The 26,771-nt window shown below is 42.1% G+C and overlaps 2 protein-coding genes across 6 annotated transcripts in view; one reads left to right on the forward strand and one right to left on the reverse strand.

Moving 5' to 3' along the window:
- The window catches only part of FBH1 (F-box DNA helicase 1), a 79,179-nt gene extending 71,281 nt beyond the window's left edge, over nucleotides 1-7,898 (forward strand). The window contains exon 20 of the mRNA XM_036243616.1: nucleotides 7,806-7,898. Within this exon, the coding sequence (XP_036099509.1) occupies nucleotides 7,806-7,883 (78 nt within the window). The 3' untranslated portion in view covers nucleotides 7,884-7,898. The remainder of the gene's footprint in view (nucleotides 1-7,805) is intronic.
- Nucleotides 1-26,771, reverse strand: part of IL15RA (interleukin 15 receptor subunit alpha) — a 55,115-nt gene that overhangs the window by 964 nt on the left and 27,380 nt on the right. For 2 of the 5 annotated variants that reach the window (XM_036243635.1, XM_036243645.1), the window contains exons 2-6: nucleotides 13,335-13,529; nucleotides 11,742-11,891; nucleotides 9,165-9,359; nucleotides 8,590-8,622; nucleotides 2,470-2,551 (exon numbers count right to left, since the gene is read on the reverse strand). In XM_036243635.1, coding sequence (XP_036099528.1) covers nucleotides 2,470-2,551; nucleotides 8,590-8,622; nucleotides 9,165-9,359; nucleotides 11,742-11,891; nucleotides 13,335-13,529 — 655 coding nt within the window. The remainder of the gene's footprint in view (nucleotides 1-2,469; nucleotides 2,552-8,589; nucleotides 8,623-9,164; nucleotides 9,360-11,741; nucleotides 11,892-13,334; nucleotides 13,530-26,771) is intronic. The other 3 variants (XM_036243641.1, XM_036243654.1, XM_036243649.1) reach the window with 3 other exon arrangements.

The following is a 26,771-nucleotide window of genomic DNA, read 5'->3' on the forward strand; positions in this document are numbered from 1 at the left end:
GTGGTAGTTTAAATGGTGAGAACAATAGAAGGAGAGAGTAACTAGGAACTCAGCCAAACCAGATGAGATAATCCTGACCGAAGTGATGTAATATTAATAAAGCTTTTAAAACAGTTCTTGGCACTTGGTGTTAAATAAACAAACAAATACATTAATCAATTCCTGAGTAACCAAGAGGAGGGGAAGCACAACACATTAACTCCATGTTTCCATCTGTGTTTTTGAGGCCATGACCATCTGAATCAGTCATTTCTTCCATGGACTATTTAATCCACCTCCTGAGGATAAGTATCTTTTTAGGACATTTTAAAATCAGCACTTTTGCACTAGCCAGTTTGCTCAGTGGTTAGATCGTAGGCCCAAGGACCAAAAGGTCAAGGGATCAATTCTCAGTCAAGGGCACATACCTGGGGTGCAGGGTTTTTGTTTTTGTTTCTGTTTTTTTTTTAATTTTTTTTTTTATCCTCACCCGAGGACATTTTTCCAATTTTTGTACAGATAGAGTGGGAGGGAGAGGAAGAGAGAGAGAGAGAGAGAGAAAAACATTGACGTGAAAGGGACACATCGAGTGGCTGCCACCCGCACGACCAACCAGGGCCAGGGACAAACTGCAACCGAAGTATGTGCCCTTAGCGGGAACTGAACCCGGGTCTCTCCGGACTGCAGGCCAACGCTCCAGCCGCTGAGCCAAACCGGCCAGGGCTGTTTCTGTTTTTTATTTTTAATTTTTTTATTAATTTATTTTTGTTAAAGATGTTTCTCCTTTTCCTCCCATTGACACCCTGGGGTGCAGGTTTGATCCCCAGCTCCAGTCAGGGTCGTGTGGGAGGCAACAAATTGATGTGTCTCTCTCACATTGATGTTTCTCTCTCTCCTTTCCTCCCTTCCTCCCTCCCTTCTACCCTATCTAAAAATCAATGGTAAAATATCCTCAGGTGAGGATTAACAAAAATAAAGTATATAAAATAAGCACTTTCAGTTCCTTGGAGGTTTACCAATTCTTAAAGATATATTTATGAATATTTCTTTAACATAGTCTGTGAATATTGACTATTCCTCTTATGAGCATATTTATTGGCCATATATACCACATTTCCAAATTCTTTTTAAGGATATATTTTTAATATATTATTTCTTAAAAAGGCTATGTATCCTTTTTAAATATGGTCAGTGAATATAGTCATTATAATCTCTTAAGAATACAGCTCCAAATACAGCATTTTATATGGAAATTATTATAGTGATATTTTGAAAATCCTTTAAAAAGTCATTTTGCCTAGCCCTGGCCGGTTTGGCTCAGCGCTTAGAGCGTCGGCCCATGGACCAAAGAGTCGTGGGCTTGATTCTGGTCAAGGGCAGGTACCTTGGTTGTGGTTTGTCCCCAGCCCAGGTCGGTCATGTGGGGAGGCAGCCAGTTGATGTGTTTCTCTCACATTGAAGTTTCTCTCTCTCTCTTTCTCTGTCTCCCCCTCCCGCTCTATCTGAAGATATTTGAAAAAGTATCCTCCGGTGAGGATTAAAAAAAAAGTCATTTTGCCTAAATGGATTTTTTGTTGTTGTTATCCTCACCTGAGGCTATTTTTTCTATTGATTTTTTTTTTAAGAGAGAGTAGAAGGAAGGGATGGAGGGGCAGAGGGAGAACGAGAGAGAGAGAGAGAGAGAGAGAGAGAGAGAGAGAGAGAGAGAGAGAAAACATTGATGTGAGAGAGACACATCAATTGGTTGCCTCCTGCACATGTGCACATGTCCCAACTGGGGCTGGGGATTGAACCTGCAACCCAGGCATGTGCCTTTGACTGGGAATCAAACCCAGGACCCTTTGGTGCTTGGGTCGACACTAACCACAGAGCCACACTGGCTGGGACTGTTTGGATTTTTTGACAAGTTTTTAAGTAATATATCAACCTTAGTTTGTTAATTTCTGAATTATTTATGAGTTTTATGGCATTTCTTATTGGTTGAGTTGGTGTTAACAGATTTTAAAGATTTATGTAAATTTTTAGGTGACATTTTCATTTTGGCTTTACAGTCGCATTTCATGAAATGTTCATTTTTCTAAAGTTAGGCTCAAAGGGCAGTAAAGTCTTTATATTGATATGATATTTAGAAAAGAGAATTTTTCTACAAGTAACTAAAAGTTTATTTTCAACAAATCTGAGAGAGAGAAACATCAATGGGTTGCCTCCTGTGTGCACCCCTACCGGGATTGAACCTGCAACCTGGATATGTGCCCTGACTCAGAATCGAACCTGCAACCTTTTGGTGTACGAGATGATGCTCCAACCAACTGAGCTACCCGGCCAGAGCCCGCCACTCCTTTTGGTCAACATCGAAGGGGGTGAGACTGAGAGCCTATGTCTCCAGCCAGGAAAGTGATTCTTCCTTTGAGAAGGCAGTCATAATAATGAAGCTGTTTGCTTGGAGGAAAGGAAGACTCTTGTCCAGTATGATTCTCCTGTGTCACTCACCTTGACTTTTTGCAATAACATACCAGAAGAAATACCACACATACTCCAAAAAGCACAGACACAGAGGTGGAAATTGCTGCCACTGCAAAAAAAGAGAACTAAGCTGGTATCATGCTAAAAGTCCCAGCAGCAGATTCATTTCATTTTGTTTTTCCTTTTTATTGAATTTATTGGGGTGACACTGGTTAACAAAATTATACAGGTTTCAGGTGCACAATTCTACAACACATCATCTATCCACTGTCCTGTGTATTCCACCCTCCATCCATCACCATTTATCCCCCCTCTAGGATTCATTTCTAAGAATCTGAACATTCTTTACAGCTTACATGCTTTCAGAGAGATCCAAACGCCTTACCAACCAGCTTACTGTTATTAACATTTCTTAAGGTTTCATACAATTCAATCTATTCTACATCTGGGCAAAAAGTACATTCCTTTCCCACCAACACTGCCAGTTCATATTGTCCCCATTCGTGTTATCCCATGTCCCCTGCTCCTAATTCTTTCCTTCCTGAGCAGAGTGACATGGTGATGGGCAGGGATGGGAGTAAGTCAGGAGGGGAAAATGAGAGGCTCAGAGATCAGAAGTGGGGGTGGACAGATGAGGATGAGGCCGGCACTTCATGAGGAGAAATGCTTGCTGCTAAATCCAAAGTCAAGAAAGTACATGAGCCTGGCTGGTGTGGCTCAGGTTGAGCATCGACCCATGCACCAAGAGGTCACCGGTTCGATTTCTGGTCAGGGCACATGCCCAGGTTGTGGGCCAAATCCCCCGTGGGGGGCATGCAGGAGGCGGCCAATTAATGCTCTCTCTCATCGATGTTTCTCTCTCTCCCTCTCCCTTCCTCTCTCTCTCTCAAATCAATAAAGAAAAAAATTTTTGAAGAAAAGCACATGAGGCCAGGGTCCTCCTCAGTTGTCCTCTGGCACAACTCCCCCTTTAATCCTAATTTAGAACCGACACTTGTAGTGCCATTTTTCTTCCAATTTCATTATCATTATTTACTGATTTGCTACTTTTTATGACAGAGGAAGGGTGGTAAGGAGAAAGCTGAGGTGTTATAAGAGAGGTCTTACCGATAAGAGGAGAATAAGGTAATGCTTAGGAAAAGGAAAAAAGCATGTTGACTGGGTTGAAAGGAACAGTGTGGAGCGGCGGGAGGACTGGAGGGTGGAAGGCCAGCGGCCACGACAGCATCTGAGATTTATTACAGGAAGAGCGGGGTCTGGGTGCGAACGCAACGGGCTTATCCCAAGGGCAGGGTGAACATAACTTTTTTAAAACCCTGTGTCAATACTAAACTCCAAGCAGAGTTGGCCAGCTTGCCTCCATATTATGAAATCTCCCCACGGAAGGCATCTAGCTGCCCCGCGTGCAAGATGACAGCCCTGAACGTCTGGAGACCACGTTTCCTTTGGGCCTGTGCCGGTACAGCCAACTCAACCTCGTAAGCAAGAGAAAATTCCCATGGCTTGGCCTTCAAAATACAACCCTATTGAAAAACAGCTAAATATATGGATGTGGGGGAATACCCAGAACTTCTGCTTTGTAGACCTGTCGAAGAGCAGGGTTTTCTCAGGGGTAATTGGCACCATAAAAGCTTTAGAGAAGACCATAACCTGTAACTCTCCAGTTCTAGTTCTAGGAGTTTATTCTTAGGAAATGGGAAAGGACATATAGGAATATTCACTGAAATAGTGTTTAAAATAATTTTAAAATACTAATCTAAATCTCTTACCAGTAGAAAATTAGTTAAAATGTGGTACACCCATCCAATGGAATATTATTCAGCTTTAAAAAATTATGAAATGAATCTGTATTAACATGGAAAGATATCTATGATATCATAAGTGAAAAAAGCTGGTTGAGACAGAACTTATATGCATGTGTGCATGAACAATGGACATGGGCAACAAAGCTGGGGACAGGGCGGGGAGGGAGGAGGAAGGGGAAATCAGGGGGGCGGGAGGAGGAGAAACCTCTGTAACAAAAATAAATAATTTTTTTTAAAAACTGGTTGAGATAAAAAGAAACCAAAAAATAACCTTCAGTAAGCCATGTGTGTGTCCATATGCTCAGAAAAGTCTTGAATATATACCAAAGTATTAAGTAATGGTGGGATTGTAGATAATCTTTATTTTCTTTAAAAAATGTTCCTGATATTTTTGCAGTGTAACTGCAATCAGAAGAAAGAGCTAAGTTGTAAGAAACAGTAAAGTGTAAAAACAAAACTGCTTGTAGGAGAAATAAGCATAGAAAACTTCCAAAAGAAGTAACAGGAAACATGGGCAATTAGTAAAAATGTTTTGAATTTTTAAACTTAACATTACTCGTCAGTATGACTAAAAATCAGAAATCTTTATTAGCAGAGATACTGTAGCCTATGATAAACTATTTCTTCACACTGACTAATCAGCTTGGTATGCATTTACTGTTCATGAAGAGATTTATTGGAAAAGGCAAGTTGATAAAAATAATAGTTGGATTTCGCAATGCTTCTTCCTGTTTATTTTTGAGAATAAAAGCTGCAGACTCAAACTCAAGTGAGAAGAGGGCTCCTGAGCCAATGATATAAACAAAGCAATTTGAACTCAGTGACTTAAACTCAAACCCCTGACCTCTTCCTCTGTTATATCCAGACAAGTTTAGTAAAGAAATTGAAACCAGAATCACTAAGACAATGGACTATATCAGCCGCCAAAGTTCTCCACCCTTTTGTGTTTCCTTGGGAGGCATGAATTAAAGAAAAAGAAGGTGAAAGAGATTTGGTGAGATAGAGGAGGATTAGAGTCTGGGAGAGGGGGTAGAAAAAGTGGATTATTGCACAGGAGGCCAGAAAGGCCAGTGGCTGCCTGCCTAGGGTTCAACCTCCAGTGTATGTTGGGTCTGAGGGGGAGAAGGTGGCCTAGGCAGCCAGTGGCCACTGTTGGATGTGGATGATGAAATGTCCTCTGTGAACATACAGGAATCACTATTCCTTAGCAGGACCTGAAGACTAGGCTAGCCAGGGAGAAGTACTTATTTCTGCTGTTGCTGTGCCCAGAGTCCTTGTGTGTCTGCAGTTGATGAGGGCAATTTTGAAGTAAGAATGTCAATTCATTATGCCTGGGCAGTTTTCCTAGTTTGTTTTGTTTTGTTTTTCTTTTTCTTTTCCATCTCTTACTGTATTAAGCACATTCTAAGAGTTGGGTTCAGATAATCAATACTTAATTGATTGAATCAAACCATTAACATTCCATTAATTGAAGTATGTACATTTAAAGTGCCATTTGCTTTTTAATGAGAAATCTGAATTTCGCTGTAGTTTAGGACTATATCTGGCACAAAGTAGGATCTCCGTTTCTATTGATTGAACAGATGAATGTTATAGCGAGAGTTCCTGTCAAAGGCCGAACGGATTGACTGCAGCAAACTTATGTCAGATGTGACAAAAAATGAACTCCTCACTCCAAGTGTACTAAATGAATATGGCCATGTAAACACTGTCCTACGTGACATTTTGACATTTTATATTACAATTGAAACTCTTCAAGAATAGCTTAGTCAGGATCAGATATTGGAATAACTGCATCAAGTTATTGATAAAAAGGGCTGTCAATGAAATGATGAGCCACACTTCCTGAATATTTATTTAAATGTTAAAGCCCTCAAATTTACTTACCCATTTGCTCATTCATTCAATATTTATCTTTCATTATTTCTGTTGAACTAAAAAAGGCAACTTCAAAAGTTGTGATTTCTTTTATAACCTTATTTAAAAGAAACAAATTATGGTATTGGTAGTATCAATGAGCTGATTAAAACATTAAGTTAACATTTATTGAGTAACCATTATAGTATAAACATCATTTATATTTTCTTACAAAGATGAGCTCAATTCATGTGAAAATAGCAACACCCACCAGGGAGAGAGAGAGACATTGATGAGAGAGAAACATTGATCAGCTGCCTCCAGCATGCCCCCTACTGGGGATCGAGTCACAACCCAGGCATGTGCCCTGACCAGGAATCAAACCAGTGACCTCTGGGTGCACAGAACGATGTCCAACCAACTGAGCCACTTGAAAGAAGAAAGTCTTATTCCTACAATATGAAAGGTTTAAAGCTGTTTTCTTTCCTTTTCTTTTAAATTCTGTATTTTTACAGTTCCTTGCACATAGCTATTTTTGTCTATTGTACATATTTAGTTAATGTTTATTATGTTACATTTCAGAATTTGGGAGTGAGTTTCTGATATTTTATTATTATTATTTTTGCTAATCCTCACCTGAGGATATTTTTCCATTGATTTTTAGTAGAGAGGAAGGAGAGAGAGAGGGAGAGAGAGAGGGAGAGAGAGAGGGAGAGAGAGAGAGAGAGAGAGAGAGAGAGAGATCAATGTGAGAGAGATACATTGATTGGTTGCCTGTGCCCTTGACTGGAAATTGAACCTGCAACCCTTTGTTCTCAGGCTGATGCTCTAACCACTGAGCCACAGGCCAGGGCAAGTTTCTGACATTTTAATCCAGTGAAAGACATACATTATAAAAAATATAGATTATAGCCCATAATAAAATAGTTTGAAAATCTACATAGAAAATATGGCCCTATAGTTTTATGTATAGGATTTTATCCTACAGATATACTTGCACATATTCAAAACAATATAAGGTTTCCAATTAATCATTGTTTGTAATATAACCAAAGAATGTAAGCAATCACATGTCCAAACAGGGGGTTGGCTAAAGAAATTGTGGCAAATCCATAGACTGGGATATTTTAAAGCTGTTAAAAAGAATGATATGGTTTTATGTATTGCTGTGGAAGGATCTCCAAGGTGTGCCATTAAGTGAAAACAAACAAGGTGCAGAACAGTGAAAATAAAATACCTAACTGACTGGCATCATGTATCCTCTATATACTGACTTTCTCTGAAAGGGTACACAAAAATCTGGTAGGAGTTGCTTCCTTCCCACAAGGGGATTTTCAGTCGGAGACAGGGCTTACTTTTTACTATCGATCCTTTTGTAATTTTTTAAATTTTTAAGCCGTGTGCAAATATGACCAATTCAAAAAATGAATAAAAATTTTAAAACTTTGTAGAAAGATTAATGTAGTATGTGACATAAAAAGAAAAATTAGGTTGTCTTCTTTATTTACTGGTCTCCTCTTAGATGATAAACATTTTTGTTTCCATGTCCTTGTCATTAAATGCTATAGTTTCTCCATGAAAATACTCTCCAAAGAGCCTTTCTAAAATGTCTTGCCTGCACATATATGATTGATTTTTAAAAAACCATTCTAATCAACTAACTGATGAAATGACCTAAGCCACTTTTTTTTTTTTTTCCAGATGACACTAATGCTGATAAAAGGTAACCACAAAACTATGACTCCTTCTCTACCAGGAAAACTTGTAAATCGAAAGTAGAAATCATATTTGCCCATATGACATTAGAGTGGTTTTCATTGGAAACCTATCAGCCAAAAGTATTAGATTCTTTCTTACTACTTGCATTTCTCTCTCCCTGCTTCTGTTTCTCTTCTTTCTCTCTTTTTCTCTCCTCTGTTCTCTGAGATTCCTCTCCTCCTTTCATTCTCGCTAACACTTTTCCAGTTTCCTCCTTACACCTACTGGGACATTCTCTCTCTCCTAGCCTTGGTGGTGTGTGCATCTTCTGTAAACAGGCTCCTAGACTGAGATGTTTGAACAGGTGGAACGTGCATGGTACTGACCCTGGGAGAGTAGCGCAGCCCATGTAGCAGCAGAACATCGTCATCTCCATGACGTCAGCACTCACTCGTGGTTTAATAATCAGTCCTGGACAGACGTCCAGCCCTGCTTAGTAGAACTGAATTGCTGAATAGACCCTTCTTGTGATGTGTCTACTCTCTGATTTCCATATCAGGAGTCTTACAGTGAGAAGGTACCAATATAAAAAGAGTGATGTCAAATAGAGAATTCCATAAATAGGGTGATCGTGCAACTTCCTTTCTACACTGAGACACTTTTGAGGGGGGAAAGGGGATGCTGTTAGTTATCATGCTGGGACAGCAAGCACAAACCAGAACTGTTCAGCTCTCTGGGACCGAGGTCCCTGAGCATCACCACTGCCAGGACAAAGGAAAATACTTACCAGTGGCAACTGTGGAATTGTATGAATGTGTACCTGCAGAGAAGAGAGAGCAGCTCAATTATGACTGTAGTTCTAAAGGCACTATTCTCATTAAACAAGAGAAATTCTGGAGAATTTGGTTCCCATCTGAAAGCCTTGAGAGATTCACAGCTGGCAAAACCAAACTCATTTGAGCAAAGAACAAAGCAAGTAATTCATTTAGATGCTGGGCCATGCTTTTAGGATCAGATATGCTCGTACAGAAGATACAGATTACCGAGAGCTCCTCCATCCCATGGACCGTGACTCCAAATGGTGGAAAGCTTCCTCCATCCTCTCATACTGGGAGGAAGCAGTTATTATTCAGATTCTTGGTAAAGCAGGTTGATACGGTGAACCTTGTCACCTATGGGAAATGCACTTTCTTTTTCACCTGGGTTGAGCCAGGGTACAGCACAAAAAATAGAGACCAGAGCAAGAAGGCTGTGGCAGAGAGCAGGTGACAGAGGGCTGCTAAGTCGTCCTGACTTTGGATGGTATAATGCCATGCAGGCAGAGAGCTGACCTCTCCTAAAGTATGCAAAGCCAGCGCTAACCTGGCTTCTCGAGCGAGGTGGAGGGAGAATGTTCCAAGGCCTTTGCTGTTGTCTGAGATGGGGCTTGGGGATGCTCATTCCTGACTACCCCTGTGGTTCCTGGAGAAGGAGGTTTTGATGGCATCAGCCTGGAGCCTGGTACAACAGCTGGCTCTGTGGGCACTGTGGTGTCTGACTTGGAAGTGAAAGCTGGTTCTGTAGGAAGGTGCAACACACGGAGAACATAAATGTTTAGGATAGTCACTTTCTCAGCTGCAGAAGAGAGTAGACTTAATACCCACTACAACGAGCCCCCCTTGGGCCAGCCCCCCCCCTGCAGCATATTGCTCCACAGCTCTTGGTGAAAATCCCTTAAATGCATAACACATAGTTATCCCTCTGGGGTGGCCACGAGACTTGAGAATACTAGAGGATTTACAGTGACTTATCATGGTGCACCTAGGTTAAAGATCCCAAAGATTAGAGTAGATCTAGGCTTGTTTACTACAGAAGACTGACCTCAAAAAATCGAGTGGAACCATGTTTGCCAAAGATGAGACATCTGGGATGCTGATTTTAGTTTGTTTTATAATTGTTTTAACAAAACTTCTAAATAAGGGAATCCTGAGAATCAGCCCATCAGAACTAGAGTTGTATTTGAAGAATGTCCTGTCTTTGCCCCAATCTCAGCATCTTTGGCCAACAGTCCATGCTATTTGGGCCGCTTTCCCATGCGCTCGCAGCCACAGATGCTGTGAGAAGTCCTCATGCCCTTTAATCCTTTGTCACTACCTCATACTATCCAAGCTGCCAGCAGTCCAGGTACTTTGCAGATAGAGTTCCCCCAGAGCAGCGGTTCTCAACCTGTGGGTCGCAACCTCTTTGGGGGTCGAACGACCCTTTCACAGGGGTCGCCTAAGAACCGAGACACCGCTCCTCTATCCGTCTCCAGGCGGGTCCGCCCACGGGCAGATACGCCACATACAACATGAGGAGCTGTATTAAAGGGTCGCGGCATTAGGAAGGTTGAGAACCACTGTCCTAGAGCATTCCCATCCACGTGCCCATGGCCACGTCTCCCTGCGTCAAAGATGACACTCTCACGTCTGAGATTTCAACTGTGCAGTTTCATCAAGTGTTTGGCACAGGAAGGCAGGACTGGGAAAGGCCACTTGATCATTCTCGTCAATTGGGTGAACCAGATGTGACTCAGATAAAAGGAGCTTTAGAATTACTCCAAAGTTAAATATAGCGAGTACCTCAACCTCTTCCTTCTATTTGTAGCCAACTAAATGGCAAGGTTCTCGCCCTGGCCGGTTTGGCTCAGCGGTTAGAGCGTCCGCCTGCGGTCCGGAGAGGCCTGGGTTCGGTTCCTGCTAAGGGCATGTACCTCGGTTGCAGTTTGTCCCCGGCCCTGGTTGGTCGTGCGGGTGGCAGCCACTCGATGTGTCCCTTTCACATCGATGTTTCCCTCTCTCTCTCTTCCTCTCTCTCCCTCCCACTCTGTCTGTACAAAAAATGGAAAAATGTCCTCGGATGAGGATTAAAAAAACAAAAACAAACAAACAAACAAAAAATAAATGGCAAGGTTCTCAGCCTTGGCTACCCCAGAATCACTTGGAGAGCTTCTGGAATGCTGATTCCCAGACAGCTCTCCAGGGTTCCAAGGTGATCTCAGTGGACAGCCAAGGTGAGGAACCAGTGCTCCACAGGAGTGTCCAGCATAACAGGATGACTCTGCCTGGAGGGGAAAAAATAAGGGCCAGGAAAAGCCACAAACTAGATAATGGGACACAAAAAATCAAGAGTTAAGTGTGAAGTAAGGGTATCATAGGACACGGGCACATTGTCCTGCAATATTTAGCACCCAAGATTGTGAATTCTCTTAACACTGGGACAGTGCGGAGGACATTGGGATAGCTGATTGCCTAAGGCTCTGGAAGTATGGAACATTGGCAGCTCTGTGCAGTGATCTACACCAGAGCCATCATCGTTAATTTGCTGACGTTGAGAATTGTTGGGAGACAATTCTGCATGGGTCTCTCATGTTTCTGAAAGTCACTTCTTTTTTTTATTAACACTTACAGAGCTCCTTCTAGAATCAGAACTCATGCACTGTTGTTTGTCGTTGCTTTTTAAAAAATTTATTTATCATTGACATACAGTATTATATTAGTTTCAGGTGTACAACATAGTGACTCAACATTCATGTGCTCTAGAAAGTGATGGCCACAACAAGTCTCTGCCCCAGGAGTGTTGTGCTTCCTGCCAGTCCCCCTGCGACCACGGCAGGCAGAACCTCAGACCCTCTCCGGTTTGGATGAGGATAGCACTCTACAATGAACTTTGATCTAACATAGGAAGAGTGGATTTCAAACCATTATTAGTCATGCACATATAAACCTGGCTATCAAGCCCCTTTGATTTAAAACATAAAGTTAAGCTGAAGTAAATTTTTGTTCTTGATTTTTAGAAAATGTTGTTCTGTTTACATAGGTTTGTAGTGGAACTCCAGCAGGGGTCCATGAATCTGAGGGACTTGTGGGAACCTGCGTGTTAGCAGGGAATGGAAGTCCTTAAAGTTTCCAACGTTCCTACCTTTTTCAGAAGGGGAGGGGCTCTCTGGCTCTGGGGTCACCCCTGCCGGCGCTACTGTGGAGGGTGGCCTTTGGTGAGTCAGGGAGGGGTCTCCTAGAGAGAGGACAACCACATGGCATTTATGATCCTGAGGGTAGAACCTGGGGGTGGCTTCAGAACAGGATACAAATAAAAAATAAATATACAAATTTAAAACGGATACATCTGGCTTCCTAGGATAGAACAGAAGCCCAAGAAATAAACTACAATGTTTCTCAACTTGCAGTTCTCAGGCAAATGCAAACACAGGCTGCAAACACAGCAGGCAGCAGGAGCATCAGCATGTCTGCATCAATTCCCTCATCCCCAAGCCCCACAGGGGCAACATGGCCTGAACAGATACATCCAGTGGGCTACATCACAGCAGAGGAAGCCTGAGCTCAGGGAAAGAACCTGAGTCTTATTTATGGCACGACCATGTCTGCCTTTTCTCCAGAGAGAGGCGCTGTTTCCATCTTCCAAGGCTGTATATATAAGCATCCTTGAACAGATAGTCCAGGGGAAGGGCCATCAGTCCTGTGTACCAAGTAGAAGGCTTCCTCCTTGCCCTGCCTCTGACATATGCATGACAGTCACGCAAAGGGAGGGGGAAGAGTAGGAGGCTCCAGGTGATCTAAACACTACAAATTCAATGAGAAAGTCTGGCTTTCCAAGGAGTCTGGCTTTCCAAAGTCTGGCTTTCTACAACAGAGTGAGTTTGCTACAGAATAACCTCCCCTCACCGCTTTCCCCTCCACTTCCCCCATAGAGAAGTTGGGAATTTTCACAAATGTTATATGAGAAAGTATTTCGCTCGCTGCTGGATATGCACCAAGTAAACAATAAATGGTAAATTAGAATTCTCATAGGAGACTGTGGGTTAATCTTTATTTTTCTAGAGTGAGGGGATTGGTAGTTTTGGAAGTGGCACCATCGGCTTCCACCAACTTTCTCTCACACCTCACGCTTGCTCTGGAGCACTGATTGGACCTTGGCTGACCGAGTTAGGGAATCTGTGCCCCGTGTGTCTCCCCAGTCTCCCGGGGTGGATACCAATGGAGAAGAATGGCAGTAATTTCCCCACAGGCTCTCTTCTAGGGAGAAATCGGAAAAGCTCTCTGAGAAGCAAGCATGCTTGAGCACGTATCCCTGTCTGTAGCCACATTCTTGCTACCATAATCTTAAAGCATTGATGGTAATAATGGTTAATATTTACCAGGTTTCACTGAATCCTCCTACAAGCCATAAGGTTGATACCAGGTCCATTTCCGAGATGACAAACCTAGAGTTCTGAGATGTGAAAGCCCTTGCCCAAGGTCTCATAGGGTTAGGTAAGGGGAAGAGCCAAGATTTGAACCTAGAATTGTATGACCTGCCCTCCCCCCCCCCCGTCCCCACTCCAAAGCCCATGTATTTCCACCTCTGGGAGATGCTGTTTAGAGGCCTGTTGATTTATTTCGCCTCAGACCTCAACACAAATCTCTTGGCCCCTCAGACAGGCTCATTGAGTGACCCACATCACAGCACTGCTGTCTGTGGGTCCTTGGCAGGGGCAGTGCAGGGACAGCTACTTACTGATGCACTTGAGACTGGGAATTGTCCACTGGGTAACGTTTGTGTCTTCGTTATGCAGGCACTTAGTCAGACTGGACGTACCAGCTTTACGCTTGAAACCAGAGTTACAAATATACCGTTCCCTGGAATTCGCCTCGTAACTCTTGACCTGAATGTTTGCATGTTCAATAGATGTTGGAGTAGAGCATGTGGTGCCTGCAAAAGTAAAGGTAAGAGGGGAGAGAGGAGTAAGTTTCGGCTTGTTCCAAAGCCTCCCAGAAGCCTTGCCTTAGGTTCCAGCCATCCAGCATAGCTAGAGACAGAGGAGTTATCCATGAAAACCTCCTTTGCCTCACTCTCCACCTCCCATCCTCCCAGCCTCAGTCTCTCTCAAAGGTATCCGTCTCTCTCTTTCTCTTCTGCCTCATCCACACTAAGTCTCCGAGCTCCCCTGCCTAAACAAACAGCAACAGCCCCCAAGCAGCCAGCATCATCTTTATAACTGCATATTTGATAGCTTCGCTCTTTCCTGATGTTCTGCTGCTCTTAGAATAAAAACTAAGATCCTCAAGTCTTCAAGGAGCTTCCAAAACTGGTCCTGCCTGCCTCTCTAGATACAGTTCTCCTGGTCACATGGGCCTTTGGTCCCCTTATGCCACCCACCAGGCCTCCCCAGCCTCCTCTCACCCCACTCTTGGCTGGCCACCTGTCATCTTTCCTCAGGAAAGGCTCCCCTCACCCACACGTCAGTCAGGTCCCATAGTTCTGTGTTCTTTCCCTGTACAGTTGTTTTCACAGTTGTATTTAAGATGTTGGGGTGATGTAATGAATGCATGTCTCTCCATCTGTACTGTAAGCTATAAGGGTATGGGTCATGTCTGTTTTGCCCAATATTGTATCCCCTGAACCTAGTACAGTACCTGGCAAGAGTGTAATAACCTGCTCCTATCACTTTGTCCCGATTAAATAAACAAAAGGCCAACTATGAAGCTTTCGGAGGCAACCTGAGGAAGTACCAGCTGGCCTGATACTCCTCTAAATGAATGTGTCCTCTGAGTGAATTTGTTAGTTTTTAGAACTTAGATAATAGAATGAATAGCAGGATAGATATGTGCTGACCCAGTTCCCCCAGTTCCCTTTAGCCTCAGCTCCCTCCCACCTCCGTTCCCTCCTGTTTATGGTTAACTGCCTCTGCTTCTGTACACGCAGCTTGCTTGCTCTGCTAAACTCTTGAATGACCCCTGTCCTATATAAGCAACCCACCCCCTGAGCTCGGCGCTGTAGTTCTCCTCTGTGTAGGTTGGCTGCAGTCCCTGCGCAGCTAATAAAGCTCCTAATATTCAAAATTACTTTGTGTCTGAATGAGGTTGATTCTCCTGGGTTACAACAAAGAGTAGGTGCTCAAGAAATACTTGTGCAGAGAGTGAATGGATGAACTTTCTTCCTCAACACCAGGCTTAAGTCTGACCTTCTAATATAAGTGAGTTCAATTTATTTAATTTCTACATGTATAACTGCCTTATCTAATTCTTACTTTTTCAGAGGAAACCAGAGGCGAGGTGTATTCCCCCCGATGGTTCTACTTTGTGATAGCTGGGATTAAACTCTGACTCCAAAATTCTAGCTAAATCCCAGAAAATGGGCGCTGGCTCTGTTTTGTGGAAATGAGTTTCACAAGTTGGTATCTAAGGATATTGGCCTAAGAAGGAACTGAAGGACTGAAATGTTGGCCATGTCCATTTTGAGGACACCATATTTATTACTGACTTCTTGTGGTTGTTAACTATTTATGGCCTGTTGATTTTTTGCATCCTTGGAAAAATCCCTTTCCTATATAAAAGCATGCAACATAAATGTTAAAGACATTTAATGAGTTGTAGAAGTACTTCAGACTTTTTTTTCTATATTATGTAACAATAAACTTGCAAAAAAGAAAAGTTAACTTTTTTTTCCATTAGGCAAAAGGAGTGAGACTGGCATTATTTTTCATGCACCTAATGCAAAATGCTACGGGTCCTAGGAAGAATGCTCATGAGGCCTTGTGACAGTTAAACAGTGTCCTCCTTGGTACCATTTTTGTAGATTGGGGTTCTATAAAGGAACCCCAAAAAGGTCCTTAGTTCTTAAAAGGTGAGGACCAGCCAATGTACTGTTCTACCATGTTTGCTCCAAACCAATATTGCTGGCCTATCCTTGTTTAAGATGAGGTCCTGTCCAATGCCAGAAAAAGTCTATTGCAGAAAAAGCTCAAAAGCAAGATTTTTCTTTTCTTTTCTTTTCTTTTTTCTTTTTATTTATTTATTTTTTTTGTTACAGATATTTTACCTTTTTACCCCATTGGCACCCCCCACCCCACCCCAACCCCACCCCGTCCCCAGCTTAGTTGTCCATGTCCATTGGTCATGCATACATGCATATAAGTTCTGTGGTTTATCTCTTCCCACCCCTCCACACCCCCATCCCCTCTTCTGAGGGATGTCAGTCTGTGCCCTACTTCCATGTGTCTGGGTCTACTGTATTCCTCAGACTGTTATGTTCATTATATTCCGTATATAAGTGAGATCATGTGGTATTTGTCTTTTTCTGCTTGGCTTCTTTCACTTAGGATGATACTTTCCAGGTCCCTCCATGTCGTCTCAAAGGATAAGAGATCTTTCTTTCTTACCGCTGCATAGTACTCCATTGTGTATATGTACCACAGCTTTTTTATCCATTCGTCTACTGGTGGACACTTGGGCTGTTTCCAGATCTTAGCTATTGTAAATAGTGCTGCTATGAACATTGGGGTACATATATTCTTCCTGATTGGTGTTTCAGGCTTCTTAGGGTATATTCCCAGCAGTGGGATCACTGGGTCAAATGGAAGTGCAATTTTTAATTTTTTGAGGTAGCACCATATTGTTTTCCATAGCCGCTGCACCAGTCTGCATCCCCACCAGCAGTGTATTAGAGTTCCCTTTTCTCCACATCCTCGCCAACACTTGTTGTTTGATGATTTGTTGATGGCGGCCATTCTGACAGGTGTGAGGTGATACCTCATTGTTGTTTTAATTTGCATCTCTCTGATGATTAGTGATGTTGAGCATTTCTTCATATGTCTTTTGGCCATTTGTATGTCCTGTTTGGAGAGGTGTCTATTCAGCTCCTCTGCCCATTTTTTAATTGGGTTCTTTGTCTTCCTTTTGTGCAGTTGTATAAGCACTCTATATATATTGGAGATTAACCCCTTATCTGATACATCATTGGCAATGATGTTCTCCCATACAGTGGGTTGCCTTTCCATTTTGATGATTGTGTCTTTTGCTGTGCAGAAGCTTTTTAGTTTGATGTAGTCCCATGTGTTCATTTTCTCCTTTATTTCTGTTGCCTGAGGTGATGTATCAGTGAAAATTCTGCTCCGTATGATGTCCGAAATTTTGATGCCTACATTTTCTTCTAGAATTTTTATGGATTCAGGGGTCACATTTAAGTCTTTTATCCATTTCGAGTTTATTTTTGTGTATGGTGTAAGTTGATGGTCTAGTTTCATTTTTTTGCATGTAGCTGACCAATTTTCCCAACACCATTTATTAAAGAGGCTGTCTTTACTCCACTGTATGCTCGTGCTACCTTTGTCAAATATTAATTGAGCGTATTGCCTTGGGTCCTTTTCTGGGTTTTCAGTTCTGTTCCACTGGTCTATCTGCCTGTTCTTGTGCCAGTACCAGGCTGTTTTGGTTACAGTCACTTTGTAGTATAACCTGATATCTGGTATTGTGATCCCACCTACTTTGTTCTTCTTTTTCAAGATTGCTGTGGCTATTCGGGGTCTTTTTTGGTTCCATATGAACTTTTGAAGTATTTGTTCTAGTTCTATGAAATATGTCGTTGGTATTTTGATGGGGATTGCATTGAATCTATAGATTGCTTTGGGTAGTATGGACATTTTAATGATGTTAATTCTTCCAATCCATGAACAGGGTATGTGCTTCCACTTTTTTATATCTTCCTCTATTTCCTTTTTCAATGACCTGTAGTTTTCTGCAAATAGGTCCTTTACTTCTTTGGTTAAGTTTATTCCTAGGTATCGTAATTTTTTTGGCACGATGATAAATGGGATTGTTTTTTCAGTTTCTCTTTCTGTGAGTTCATCATTGGTGTACAAGAATGCCGTCGATTTCTTGACGTTAATTTTGTATCCTGCTACTTTGCCAAATTCATTTATTAAGTCTAATAGATTTTTGATGGAGTCTTTAGGGTTTTCTATGTACAATATCATGTCATCTGCAAATAATGACAGTTTCACTTCCTCCTTTCCAATTTGGATCCCTTTTATTTTTTCTTCATGTCTGATTGCTGTGGCTAAGACTTCCAGTACAATGTTAAATAAGAGTGGTGAAAGTGGACATCCCTGTCTTGTTCCTGTTCTTAATGGAAATGTTTTTAGTTTCTGTCCATTGAGTATGATGTTGGCTGTAGGTCTTTCATATATGGCCTTTATTATGTCGAGATATGATCCCTCTATTCCTACATTGCTGAGTGTTTTTATCAGAAATGGATGCTGGATTTTGTTGAATGCCTTTTCAGCATCTATTGATATGATCATGTGGTTTTTATTCTTCATTTTGTTTATGTGGTGTATCACGTTTATTGATTTGCGAATATTGTACCAGCCTTGCATCCCTGGAATGAATCCCACTTGGTCATGGTGAATAGTTTTTTTGATGTATTTCTGGATCCGATTTGCTAATATTTTGTTCAGGATTTTGGCGTCTATGTTCATCAGGGATATTGGCCTGTAGTTTTCTTTCTTTGTAGTGTCTTTTTCTGGTTTTGGAATTAGAATTATGCTGGCTTCATAGAAAGTGTTTGGAAGTCTTCCTTCTTCTTGAATTTTTTGAAAGAGTTTGTGGAGAATGGGTGTTAGTTCTTTTTTGAATGTTCAGTAAAACTCCCCCGTGAAGCCATCTGGGCCTGGGCTTTTGTTTGCTGGGAGAGTCTTGATTACCTCTTCAATTTCCTTAGTTGTTATTGGTCTGTTCAAGTTTTCTATCTCTTCCCGGAATAGTTTTGGGAGACTGTGTGTTTCTAGAAATTTGTCCATTTCGCTTAGATTGTCGAAATTGTTGCCATATAGTTGTTCGTAGTAGTTGTTAACGATCTTTTGTATTTCCGTGGTGTTGGTTGTTACTTCTCCTCTTTCATTTCTGATTTTGTGTATTTGGGTTCTCTCTCTTTGTTTCTTGGTGAGTCTAGCTAAGGGTCCATCAATCTTGTTTATCTATTCGAAAAACCAGCTCTTTGTTTCATTGATCCTTTGAATTGTGTTTTTGGTCTCTATGTCATTTATTTCTGCTCTGATCTTTACTATTTCCTTCCTTCTACTTGCTCTGGGGTTTTCTTTTTGTTTGCTTTCTAATTCTTTAAGTTGTGAGGTTAGACAGTCAATTGAAATTTTTCTTGTTTCTTGAGGTAGGCCTGTAGTGCTATGAACTTCCCTCTCAGAACTGCTTTTGCTGCATCCCATAGATTTTGTGTTGTTGTGTGTTCATTTTCATTGGTTTCCAGGAAGTTTTTAATTTCTTCCTTGATCTCCTTGGTGACCCATTCATTGTTTAATAACATGCTATTTAGCCTCCATGTGTTCAAATGTCTTTGCATGTTCTTGTTGCAACTGATTTCTAGTTTCATGCCATTGTGATCTGAGAAGATGCTTGATATGATTTCAATCTTCTTGAATTTGTGGAGATTTAGTTTGTGTCCTATCATGTGGTCTATCTTTGAGAATGTCCCATGTGCACTTGAGAAGAATGTGTATTCTGTAGTTTTGGGGTGTAATTCTCTGTAGATATCTATTAAATCCATTTGGTCTAGTGCTTCATTTAGAGTCTCTGTTTCCTTGCTAATTTTTTGCCTAGAGAATCTATCCAGTGCTGTCAATGGGGTATTGAAGTCCCCTGCTATGATTGTATTGTTGTCAATTTCTCCTTGGAAGTCCTCCAGAAGATTTTTAATATATTTTGGTGCTCCTATATTGGGTGCATATATGTTTATCAAGGTTATATCTTCCTGTTGGATAGATCCTTTCAATATTATGTAGTGGCCTTCTTTGTCTCTAGTTATGGTCTTCATTTTGAAATCTATTTTATCAGATATGAGAATTGCTACCCCAGCTTTTTTTTGCTTTCCATTTGCTTGGAAAATTTTTTTCCGTCCCTTCACTTTCAACCTATGTGAGTCTTTTGTTGAGAGGTGGGTCTCTTGTAAACAACATATAGATGTGCCATGCTTTCTTATCCAATCAGCTACTCTGTGTCTTTTTATGGGAGCATTCAATCCATTAAGGTGATTATTGATATGTACTTATTTATCGCCATTTTTTGTTTAGTGTGGTTCTATTTTTCTTCCCATGTCTACTGCTAATTACAGCAGTCCTTTTAACATTTCTTGCAGTGCTGGTTTGGTGCTAATGTATTCCCTTAGCCTTTTTTTTTGTCTGGGAAGCTCTTTATTTGATCTTCTATTTTGAATGATAGCCTTGCTGGGTAGAGTAGTCTTGGATTCAGATTCTTGTTTTTCATGACTTTGATTACTTCATGCCATTCTCTTCTGGCCTGTAGTGTTTCTTGTGAGAAGTTAGCTGACAGCCTTATGGGGTTCCCTTTGTAGGTAACCTGTTGCTTATCTCTTGCTGCTTTTAGGATTCTCTCTTTGTCTTTAATTTGTGGCATTTTAATTACTATGTGTCTTGGTGTGGGCCTGTTTGGGTTCTTCTTACTTGGGACTCTCTGTGCTTCTTGAACTTGAATGCCTTCTTCCTTCACCAAATTAGGGAAGTTTTCTCTCACTATTTTTTTTAATATATTCTCTATGCCTTGCTCATTTTCTTCTTCTTCGGGGACTCCTATGATGTGAATATTATTACGTTTCCAGTTGTCCCATAGTTCTCTTAAGCTGTCTTCCTGTTTTTTAATAGTTTTTTCCTTTTGTTTTTCTGATTGGTTGATTTTTTCTACCCTGTCTTCTAATTCACTGATCCGGTCCTCAGCTTCCCCTACTCTGCTTTTTAAACCTTCCAATGTGTTTTTCATTTCTGATATGTCATTTTTTATCTCTTCTTGGTGGTTTTTAATTTCCAATTGGCTTATTTTCAGTGTCTCTATGTCCTTACTCATGCTGTTCAGCTTCCTCAAGATCATGGCTCTGAATTCTAGCTCTGTTAACATGCCTAATTGCTCCACATTGATGTCATCTTCGGTGGAGGTGTCTTGCTCTTTCATTTGGCTTCTGTTTCTGTGTTTCACCATTTTGGCTATCACTGTGGGCTTTGGAGCCTGTCAAGTTCTCCCTGTGGGTGTTGGTGTTCTGCTGTTTGTGGCTCCCTCTCCTGTCTTTAGATGAGCGAGGGAGGACCCACGTTGAACACCACTGTCAAGTCTTACTTTCCTGGTTAAAGTTGCCAGCCCAGGAAAGGTACTGTTATCCTCTAGCTTTTTGCCTGGAGGCTAGCAGTCTAGGTTAATTGATCAGTTTTGGGTTGTCAGTTGATTGAAAAACTCCCTCTGGTGCTCAGCCAAGGGGCTTTCACGAAGGTGGGGCAGATGCTGGTTGTAAGTGAGCCTCAATTAGCACTTCAATGGCCCACAGGGTGGGGTTGGATCTCTGAGGGAGGGGCTGCTGCCTCTCTCAGAGCCCTGGGAAGGAGCAATGTGGCCACCATACTGGGTGGCAGCAACTCAGCCAAAGCTCTGAGTGCCCTCCAAACCCTGAGTGTCCCAACACAGTTCCAGTCCAGTCCGCCCTCCCTCTGCAGGAGCCCAAGGTGAGTGGCTGTGGCTGTTTCAGCCTCTGTCCCGGCTGCGCTGTGGAGCCGCCTGGGAGTATAACCCGCGGGCGCCGCTCCCAGCTGAGGCCGCTGCCGAGCTGCCGACCGTGGGTTCCCAGCCCCTTCTCGCGCCTTCGCAAGCCTACCGGGATGGAGTCAGTGTCCCTCGTTGTATGGTCCTTGCAAGCTGCTTTTCTGTTGGTTTTTCCCGTCGATTTGTCTGTGTTATAGTTGTAATTCCAGTTTGGTTCTGGGAGACAGTCTGTGTAGCTCCGTTCACTCCGCCGCCATTTTTCGGTCTCGCAAGATTTTTCTTTAGCCACTTGAAATAACTATTTGATTTTTTAAAATGTATTTTTCAATTACAGTTGTTGACATACTATTAGATTAGTACCAGGTGTACAACATAGTGATTAGACATTTATATAACTTAGGAAATGATCATCTTGATCATAGACTTCTTATAAGTCTAGTACCCATCTGAGACCACAACTGTATGATTTTTATACTCTTTTTTTCCCTATTGATTCAATACATTTTAGGTTTTCTTTCCTGCAGAGGAGATGAGTGAGAACTAGTTTCCGAAGCCAAGCCTTGCTGGGGCAGTGGAGGTCCCTTAGAGTGGGCTGTGTTGGAAGGAAAGCCCCACAGAGGGACATTTTTCTGCATCATTTTCCATTGTCCTGGAGCTTGTAAGGACATGTTGAGCAAGTATTGCCCCCCACCATTACTGAAGTGCGTATATATGCTGAGTGGTTCATTGGCTGAGGTGCTGGCAAAGGGTAGCAACCAAGGTTACCAAGTTAGCTGTAAAGCATAAAGATCTGTGCGCTGCCTACAGCTGCCTGGGGAACTAGCTTTTTGGTTACAGGTGTGGAAGCCTGAATAAGTCTCTGCTGAGCAGCGGGGACATCAGCAGGCAAGACGGTTCGGACTTAGCCAAGAGAACGGAGTGAAGTAATCTTTCTGCCAAGGAGGGTAGACTGAGGCGGGGGATGAATAAAGTGGCAGTCAGATTGGAGTAGGAAGGCCCCCAACTGTGTCTGTGCCAGGGGGTCAACCAGCTATGGCCCATGAGCCAAATTCAGCCTGCCACCTACTGTTGTCAATAAGTTGTTATTGGAAAGCAAGCTTACCTGTTCATGGATGCATTGCCTACAGTTGCCTTCACACTACAACTGCAGAAACGAGTTGCTGCAGCAGAGACTGGATGGCACACAAAGAATTATTTACCCTCTCGCTCTTTATAAGGTAATTTGCCGACCCTTGTTACCAAGACCAGTCGCCCAGTGATTCAGCACAGAACTGGTGCAGTCCTCGGGGTAATGGAGGCTGGCAAATGTAAGATGCCCACATACAAATCAAAACCTTTCCACGTGACAAAACTCAACGTAAGTCAAGAGGCAGATGACAAAATGGAAAGAAGTTGCATCTAATATCATATAGGACGAATCTCTCTCATGTGAAGAGCTCCTGAAGATCAACCAAAAGACTACCAATACCATGGGAGAACAGGAAAAAGATATAAACAGGCAGTTCACGAGAAGGAAATACAGACGGCTCTTCAGTAAATAAAATATGCAACCTCATTCACAGTAAAGGAAGTGTAAGATAAAACCACGTGAGAGAGCAGTTTCATCTCCCAGATGAGAAAAGAGCCCAAAGTTGGTGAATACAGCACATTACTTCCATACAGCACATACAGCTATTTAAATAAATGTGCTTTTTGGCCCTGGCCGGTTTGGCTCAGCGGTTAGAGTGTTGGCCTGCGGTCCACAGAGACCCGGGTTTGGTTCCCGCTAAGGGCGTGTTCTTTGGTTGCAGTTTGTCCCTGGCCCTGGTTGGGTCATGCGGGTGGCAACCACTCGATGTGTCCCTTTCACGTTGATGTTTCTCTCTCTCTCTCCCTCCCACTCTATCTGAACAGAAAATGGAAAAATGTCCTTGGGTGAGGATTAAAAAAACAATAATAAAAAATAAATGTGCTTTTTGACCCCACAATCTACTTGGAGAAATTTATTGTACAGACATACCTGCACACCTATGAAACATTGTTATAACACTTACATATATATCTTTTGACCCAGCCAATCCACTTCTAGGAATTTACATTCCAAATATACTGGCCTATTTATAAAGTGAGTATGTACAAAGTCACTGATTATAATAGCCAGTACCTGTAAATCACCTTGTATGTCCTCAGTAGGAGACTAAGTAAATTACAGTCCAACTGTGCAATGAAGTACGACTCAGCTCTTTACAGTAGATGAAGAAAGTTCTTTAGACATTGAAGGGGAAGATCCCCAAGATTCACTGTTAGGCTCAGAAGAAAAAGATCAGAACACTGTATTATTATATGCTTCCATCAGTGAAAAAAGAAGAAACTATACCGATTCACAATTTTTCTTCTATACATAAAATCTTTGAAAGAATATACAAGAAACTATTAGCACTGGAGATGAGGCTGTGAAAGATATAGGAGGGAGTTTTTACTGGATGCCTTTTCATTCTTTCTGAAATTTTTTTTTTATCCTCACCGGAGGACATTTTTTCCAGTTTTTGTTCAGATAGAGTGGGAGGGAGGGAGACAGGGAGGGAGGGAGGGAGAGAGAGAAAGAGAGAGAGAGAGAGAGAGAGAGAGAGAGAACATTGACATGAAAGGGACACATCAAGTGGTTGCCACCCACACGACCCAACCAGGGCCAGGGACAAACTGCAACCAAGGTACGTGTCCTTAGTGGGAACCAAAGCCGGGTCTCTCTGGACCGCAGGCCAACGCTCCAACCGCTGAGCCAAACCAGCCAGGGCTCTTTCTGAATTTTTAACAGTGCCAATGGTTTACCTGTTAAAAATGCTTTTGAAAGTTTTTGTAATGTTCTGTTTCTTAAGCTGATATGCACATGGTTATTTATAATTCTTTTTCATCTACTACATATATGCTGATGCAAAAATAAAAATGTTTAGCCACCAGTGCCACTCAGACACTGACTGATCAGAATAGCTATTGGCATTCACCAGGACCAGACAGGGTGACCACTGGCCACAAATGAACAGCCACTGATGAGGACTGGCAGAATACCAGTTGTGCATATATGTTATGTACTGTTTTAAATATATGGTTGGAAAAAACAAAAAAAAAAAAAGGAGGGGATTTCAAAGTACCCTACCACAGGAAGTCAGAGACCTTGCTTGAGCCTAGGTCAAGAGGGATAAATCATGCCACGGGTGGCCGCTTAGTGCCTATTGTAATACATCTCCTGCTAAATGAGTGTGAGAAATGCAAGAGATCCTGGAATTTGGGATTTTTGCCTTTCTCTGGGCAAGTTAAGGCAGCTTGAAGTAAAATTGAAGCTGAGCCATCCCCTAAGGCCACATGAGAGGATTCTGGACCTCCTTTTGGGGACAAGACACAAGTTACTCCCAGCACACTGTGGATGTGACAGTGCATGTGGAGTGAAAGGTATGTTTTATCAGAAAATGTTACCAAAAGAAGATAAGAGCCAAAGCTAGAATGACAAAAGTTTTGTTTTTGTTTTTTATCCTCACCCGAGGACATTTTCCCATTTTTTGTACAGATAGAGTGGGAGGGAGAGAGAGGAAGAGATAGAGAGAGAGAAACATTGATGTGAAAGGGACACATCGAGTGGCTGCCACCGCACGATCAACCAGGGCCGGGGACAAACTGCAACCGAAGTACGTGCCCTTAGCAGGAACTGAACCCGGGTCTCTCCGGACCACAGGCCGACGCTCTAACCGCTGAGCCAAACAGGTCAGGGCTTGTTTTTTTTTTAAAGCTATAAAACTGTGTTAAAAATTCTTCCTTCTTTCAGTTTACAAGTTGAAATATTTAAGCAAGATTTAGAGCCCACGAGTTTCTTGGTTTGAAACTTAATGGCTAAAATCAGTGTCTGGGGCTTACCCAACCATGTCCATTCATTTCATTTTTGGGGCGCCTCTCTATAGACAGATGCTCAGTAGATCTTCAGGGTAAGCCCAGAGCTGATCTAATGGCTGGTTAGCATGACACCTAGTACTCATTTGTTCTCACATCTGAGTTTAGGAATTCTATTCCGAAAGTCTGATGATTTCGCTACCTGAGAGTACTGTGGACAGTATTCCCAAATGAATGAGGTGAGCTCGGCCACCTGTCCAGCTTAGACTGTGTAGTAGGCCTGGAGGAGAACAGACTCTGGAAAGTGTGACCATCTTCCACAGCTCCGAACATCGTGTTGAGGACTCTGGATTCTGGAATGTAAATCTCCCTCCATCCTGGAAAATGTCTCTAATCTTTATCTGGGTATTTGGGTAATGCCGATTTCTTTCTGTTTTCTTCAAATAAGCCCATCTTGTTTGATTTTCCCCAATAGAATCTACGCTTGAACCTTCTTTTGGTCAGGCAGGATCTGGGTCAGCTTTGACTACATAGCAGTTTTCTCCTTGCTTCTCATCTGCTTCCTATGCATTGGCCTGCCTCTGCCTAGAAACCCCAGCTTTCTGGAAGGGGGCCCTGGCCCTCTGCCCAGGTCTTGCCCATCTTTTGCTCCAGAGAGCAGTCCTTGGATTTCCACACTCCCCAGTGGATGGCTATGTTTGGGTGTCAGAAAATGACTGCCAGAATTACCAGGGTACTCACCTGACTCCCAGGATCACCATCTCCTGGCCCTCTTGTGCCAAATCCCACTGGTTAGGTGGGCCTCTCCAGATAAAGAGAATCAGAGGGAGCCATCTTAGAATTCAGAAAGTGGTTAGGACAATCTACTGTAAAGTGCCTGACAGCTTTCAGACAGGCTAACCCACCAGTGGCTCAGCTGTTAGTCCCTCACTTCTTACTTTAGCAAGTCCTCCCCTCTGTCTCTGTCACCAAGGTTTCGGCATACCTCATACCTGAGCCCACCTGAACTAAAGCAGCCCGGTGGGTCAGTCACTCCCGGCTTCGCTTGGTCTTCTTAGACTCAAGAGAGAAAATGGATTATTGATTTTTGTTCTTATTCTAACTGCTGACTCTTCTTTTAAAATCCCATTGACATCTAATTATATTTTGTTATATATATATGTATATGTATGTTTATATATATAAAATCTGTGCCATCCTTTTTACTCCAGGCTGATAGTCTCAATGCTCTGTTTTCATTTATGTGGCTTCTACAGCAGACTCAACATTTTTCATTTCCTTTTCAATAGGATAATCATTATTTCAACTTACGAATTTTCTAAAAGGAAAACATTTCCTATTAATTTCTATGCACAAAGTTATTAGAGAGAAGAAATCAAGCTGTTTGGTTTACTTCCTTTACCGTCCTCTCTTTTCCATCTGATCGTTAGGTTGTACTTTCTTTACCTTCCAAAAAATGGTTATTCACTGGGTAGTCCTCAAATTCAATTTTATCAACTGATTTTAGTTTCAGATACTGTTCTGAATCTTTTTATCTTTCTTTGGTTGACATTTTCCACTCTTCACTGTTTTCTGTAGTGTTTTCAGATCGAAAATTTTTATCAGCAAATTGCTCTACATCTTCTAAGTCTTGAAATAGTCTCTCCTCCATTTAGGACAGTGTTTTTTAGCTCATAGTGTTTGTGGCACACATTGAAATAAAACATTTTTGTCCTGTCACTGAGGGAATTTAAAAACCCTGGCCGGTTTGCTCAGTGGTTAG

This window comes from Molossus molossus, unplaced genomic scaffold (genome assembly GCF_014108415.1).
Source record: "Molossus molossus isolate mMolMol1 unplaced genomic scaffold, mMolMol1.p scaffold_m16_p_1, whole genome shotgun sequence".
Lineage (NCBI taxonomy): Eukaryota > Metazoa > Chordata > Mammalia > Chiroptera > Molossidae > Molossus > Molossus molossus.